At 46.1% G+C, this 5,644-nt stretch overlaps 1 protein-coding gene across 1 annotated transcript in view; it reads left to right on the forward strand.

Moving 5' to 3' along the window:
• Positions 1-5,644, forward strand: part of CCDC6 (coiled-coil domain containing 6) — a 119,389-nt gene continuing 113,745 nt past the window's right edge. Inside the window, exon 1 of the mRNA XM_011953443.1 lies at positions 1-293. Within this exon, the coding sequence (XP_011808833.1) occupies positions 6-293 (288 nt within the window). The 5' untranslated portion in view covers positions 1-5. The remainder of the gene's footprint in view (positions 294-5,644) is intronic.

Consider the following 5,644-nt stretch of genomic DNA (forward strand, 5'->3'; position numbering starts at 1 on the left):
CGGCCATGGCGGACAGCGCCAGCGAGAGCGACACGGACGGGGCGGGGGGCAACAGCAGCAGCTCGGCCGCCATGCAGTCGTCCTGCTCGTCGACCTCGGGCGGCGGCGGTGGCGGCGGTGGAAAGTCGGGGGGCATTGTCATCTCGCCGTTCCGCCTGGAGGAGCTCACCAACCGCCTGGCCTCGCTGCAGCAAGAGAACAAGGTGCTGAAGATAGAGCTGGAGACCTACAAACTGAAGTGCAAGGCACTGCAGGAGGAGAACCGCGACCTGCGCAAAGCCAGCGTGACCATCGTGAGTGCCCCCCGGGGGCGCGCCGCAGCGCCAACCTCCGCCCGGCCCGGGAGGGGCTGCACCCGAATCCAGGCAACCCCCAGTCTTCCCCAGATTCCCGGGGACCCTCTGAGACCACACTCCCTGCGGGGACCTGCTGGCCTCCGGGAGGAGAGGGAGGTGTCCTTTCGGGGCCACGCGGGTCTGTCCTCCTCGGGGGGCTGAGGACCCTTGCGCGGTGCGGGGCAAGGCTACTGTGGCAACCATTCATGGTCCCTTTTGGCCTCTGGAGAGGAGGCCCCTCCGGGGCTGGGCTGGAGGCTGGCGGCGTGGCTGGGGGGCGGGGTAGGACTTTTTTCAGCCCTAGCATGCTTGAGGGGTGCGTCCAGAATCTGGGGAACCCCAGTCCGGGGGAGAGAGAGGGAGCTGGGATCTCTTACTGGGGCCTGGCTCGGAGTGTGGGGGTTCGCAGCTGGGCTGGGTACTAAGCTGGCATCTGGACGGCACTAGCTGGATCGCTCGGGTACGGGGCGGGAGAGAGTGGCCGGGAATCCGGGAAGTGGAGTTTTCTGGCCAGGATCGAGAGGGAAGGGCGGGTACCACGCTAATGCTCCCACCTCCATTGGAAGCTCTTTGCCTTGGGGTGGGAGGGTGGACGGTTTACAGCGAGGAGAGTGCAGCATTCAGGCCTGGACAGAGCTGGGGCCGAAACCAGGGGAAGGGTAGCGACTTTGATTCCCTGGCTGAGCCAGAGGTACTTGTGTTTGCTTCATTCGTAGAGTGGTTAGGAGTATCTTGCTTCTGAGTCTAGATACTGGAGAACAGGCCATCAGTTCTGTTTCTACCTGGTCCCTGGAGGCTGCCCAGAAAAGGGTAAGCTTGGGTCTGTAGGTCTTTCCTGGTGTGGCAGGCGTTTAGAAAGGCCCGTATAGCAGTGATGAGGCGAAACATAACTAGAAAAAGTACACTGTGTACTCTTACCTATCATCCCTGCCAGCTCACCACATCATTAACATGCAGGATCCCCACACAGACAACTGTATTCAAATCAGAAGTTTCCCAGCCAGGAGCAGAGAAGAAAATGTCAAGAAATCAAGGGGGATAAATTGCCATAGCTGCTGCAAAATAGCAGATTAGGCTGAACTTTGAAATGAAGAAAAAGGGATGACTTTGGGGATGGAGGGTCACACCTTGGAAATGGGGCAAGTTTAGGATGCCCCTTGTGCCAGGAAATAGCCTTCGGTGGAGGAGCCTGTGTATATATGTGCGCGAGTGTGTATACCCCCAATGCTGGCTCATACATGAGAACTAGATGGCATTCTTAATTCGTGTAGAAAGCAAGTTGCAGGTTAAGTGTGATCAGTAAGAAACTTTTCATGCTCAAATCCAATTTTGGAGAATGGAATTGGAGCAACTTGTATGTGAGATGGTAAAGTTCTTGAAGTGCCCTTTTGGTAGGAAGGGGGGTGGGGGCGGGGAATTTGCAGAGGCAGCCACTTCCAAGCCTCCTATGCAGCTTTCTTGGCTGACAGAGATGTCTTTGCTGAGTGGGTATTAAGAAGAGAGGGAAGTTGGTGGAGGCAGTTTATTTAAGATTTGAGTTAGTAAATGAGAAGGTTAGTCTCTTGGAGGTTGTGAACCATGGAAAGTAATAAAACTTGCATGAAGTGAAATAGCCTTTTGCATGCAATGGGCAATTCAGGCTGGTTTTGTTTGGGAGGGAGGAATGAGGGATGCAGAGACTATGAAAGGGTTATCTGTTTGACACTTCGACCATACTATAAGTAGGTTTGTAAACTGTACTTACAGATGTTGGCTTTGCAGGAACAAATGTGTTCATTCCCAGTGTTTAAAATCACAGGCCTTCTGAGTACTTAGCTCGAAAAGTGTATAAGGTGGTGGCTTTTTTTCTTAGCACTTACCCTTAACTAAAACTGACATCCAGCCGAATATACTTTGTGAAATGTCGTGTGGTGTTAATGAGTAAAGTTAAAATTGTTTTAGGTGACACTGCACAAGTAGCAGAAGCCTCTCAGTTCTTCTTTAATCTCTGACTAATATATTCAGGGAGACAAATAAAAAAGTGCTTGTGATTCGCCTGGTTTCCTAATACTTGGCAGTTGTTACTGAGGAGCTGAATGATAAATGCAGAAAATAGATTCCTTCAAGATTTTGCAGGTGTTAACTGACCTAGGATCCAGATTCTGTGGGGGTGCGTTTTACCTCTCAGGTATGTAATGTGGGAGGAGAAATGTATGTGACTCCATGAAATGGGTCTGTGAAAACAGAGAGTCCATTGAACTACACTTTAGTAGTTTATATCAGGGTTAAGCTGTCCAATCCCTGACATTGCTTACTTAAGCATTACCCTTGCTAGTGGCAGTCAAGGAAGTTTCTGATAATTAAGTGAAGACCTTGTTCGATTTTTCAGTGTTAAATAGTTAATTTGAAGGTAAGATGGTACCATAATTCTGGTAATTGCCTTTCTGGCTCTTTTTAGTTCTAATTGTGATATTGACGTTCATGTTCTTGAGCACTAAAGGTGATTGTGGCCTTCTTTTTCCTTGAGCATGTTCAGGAAGGCACATTGCCTTTTTGTCACTCCCTGGGGAAGAGACGGTCTCCCCCTGCCGCCACTTGTTTTGTTTTTTAATAGACTTTACTTTTTAGAGCACTTTTATCTTCAGAGTAACACTGAACATAAAGTACAGAAATTTCCCACATAACCCTTGCCTTCACACAGGCACGACCTCCTCCACCATCAACGTCTTACATCATAGTGGTCCATTGTTATAGTCAGTGAACCTACACTGATACATCGTTATCACCCAGAGTCTAGAGTTTACTTGGTCTTGTATATTCTATGAGTTTAGACAAATGTATGATGACACATGTCCACCATTATAGTATTACGCAGAGTTTTTCTGCCCTGGAAGTCTTCCACGCTCTGTTCATCTTTCCCTCCCTGCTAACTCCTGGCAACCACTATCTTTTTACTCTCTCCTTAGTTTTGCCTTTCCCAGAATGTCATGTAATTGGAATCATACAGTATGCAGCCTTTTCACTTAGTAAATGCATTTAAGTTTCCTCCATGTTCCCCAACTCCTATGTCTTGGTTTCTGTTCAGGGTTAAATAATATTTCATTGTTTGGATGGATCATAATTGATCCATTCACCTCCTGAAGGGCATCTTGGTTGTTTCTACCTTTTGGCAATTATGAATAAAGCTGCTGGAAATATTCATGTGCAGGGTTTTGTCTGGAAAGATATCAGTTCATTTGTTTAAATACCAAAGAGCATGATTGCTGAATTATATGGTAAAAGTATGTTTAGTTTTATAAGAAATTGCCAAACTGTCTTCCAAAGTAGCTGCACTGTTTTTCATTCCCACCAACAATGAGTAAGAGCTGCTTTTGCGGGGCCGGACATGGTGTCTTACACCTGTAATCCCAGTACTTTGGGGAGACCGAGGCAGGCGGATCACCTGAGGTCAAGAGTTCGAGACCAGCCTGGCCAACATGGTGAAACCCCATCTCTACTAAAAAAAAAAAAGTACAGGAAAATTAGCTGGGGGTGGTGGTGCATGCCTGTAATCCCAGACTCCCTGGAGACTGAGGCAAGAGAATTGCTTGAACCCAGGAGGCAGAGGTTGCAGTGAGCCAACATCATGCCACTGCACTCCAGCCAAGGCGACAGAGCCAGACAACGTCTCAAAAAAAAAAAAAAAGAGTTGCTGTTGCTCACCAACATTTGCTGTTGTCAGTGTTCTGGATTTTGACCATTCCAATAGGTGTATAGTAATATCTGTTATGCCCTTTTTAAAGCCAAGTCCAAAGGCTAATAGAAGCTCTTAACCAATGGTCTCTTCTGGTATGTAAGTGGCTATTCTGGTCAAACTACCCATTTAATGAAGAACTAGTTTCGTGGGCCTGTGTTCTCAGTATCTGTACAACAGCAGTAAACATCATCTGTGGGAGAGACTCAACTGTAAGAAGTCTTTCAGTCGTGTCCACAAGTGCCTGGTGCACCTGTGAGTTATAGCCTGCCCTAGGCCGTTTTATCTGGGGCTTAAAAGTGGAATAGAATATTTTGAGTGAGTATTCAATTTTCCCTATTAAGTCAGCAGGGGAATCAGGCTCCTGATTACGGATCATAATTTCTTTTTTTTTTTTGGAATGGGGGAAATAAATGCATAGTCACCTTTTTGAGTAGCTTTTGTATGTTAGGCCAGATCTGTTGGTTTGTCCTATGAGTGAGAATGTGATTGTGAATTATATGATTCAGTGTAGTGAGGGTTATTGTGGGGTGGTGGTCTTAGGGGTGGTGGTCTTAGGGGTGGTGGTCTTGGGGGGGTGGTCTTAGGGGTTGGTGGTCTTAGGGGTTGGTGGTCTTATTGGTGGTGGTCTTAGGGGTGGTGGTCTTAGAGAAGGTGAGGAAATGCAATTGTGAGCAGTAATTGGATGGCTTCAAAGTTCTCAACTAGTTGCTGGCATTCTCCGTGTATAAGCAGGGCCTCAGGTGGTTCTCTAGGGTGTGTACCTCTTCCAGGCAGTTTCAGACCTTTGGTATGTGTTTGGTTTGGAAATCAAGGCCTATAATAAATCACTGATATTTAAGTGTCTCTCTGACTGTAAAATTAATCCTTTATTGTAGAAGTTTAGGGAAATACAGAAGTACAAGCTCTTTTGAAGTTAGAATAGAAAAATATGTTGGTCTGGCATGATTAGAAAACCTAGCTATTTTAAACATCAGTGTAATGGTTTCATTAACTGATAAAAACTGCCATATAGTTGATGTTGTGTGTTTTGGATTATTTACTCTGGAAGCTTAATATGTTATTTTCAATTTTTAAGACTTTTGTCAGACTCTGAAGATACAAATCGATATTGCCTTTATAAATGTGAAGATGAGAGTGTGATATCTCTTTTCCCCCCGTTTAGAAAAGTATTTCTTAGATTCTTATGGAAACACCCAACTTTAGACACAACTTTGAGGAAAATGTGACCTCACAGTTAGGTCTAACTGTACACAAGTCTTCTTAAAGAGGCCTTTCTCATATTTCTTCAGCATTTACGAGTTGTTCACATTTATAAGTATCTTCTATGTGTTTCACATATTCTATTTGTACTTAATTTTTAAAAACTTTTTTGTTTTTGCTTTTGTTTTGTGACAGCTTTACTCTATTACCCAGACTGGAGTGCAGTGGTGTGATCTCAGGTCACTGCAATCTCTGCCCCCCAGGTTCCAGTGATTCTCTTGCCTCAGCCTCCCTAATAGCTGGGCCTGCAGGCATGCACCACCATGCCCATCTAGTTTTGTATTTTTAGTGGAGATGGTGTTTACCGTGTTGTCCAGGCTGGTCTCGGAACTCC

The sequence above is a fragment of the Colobus angolensis genome, unplaced genomic scaffold (genome assembly GCF_000951035.1).
Source record: "Colobus angolensis palliatus isolate OR3802 unplaced genomic scaffold, Cang.pa_1.0 Scaffold361, whole genome shotgun sequence".
NCBI lineage: Eukaryota > Metazoa > Chordata > Mammalia > Primates > Cercopithecidae > Colobus > Colobus angolensis.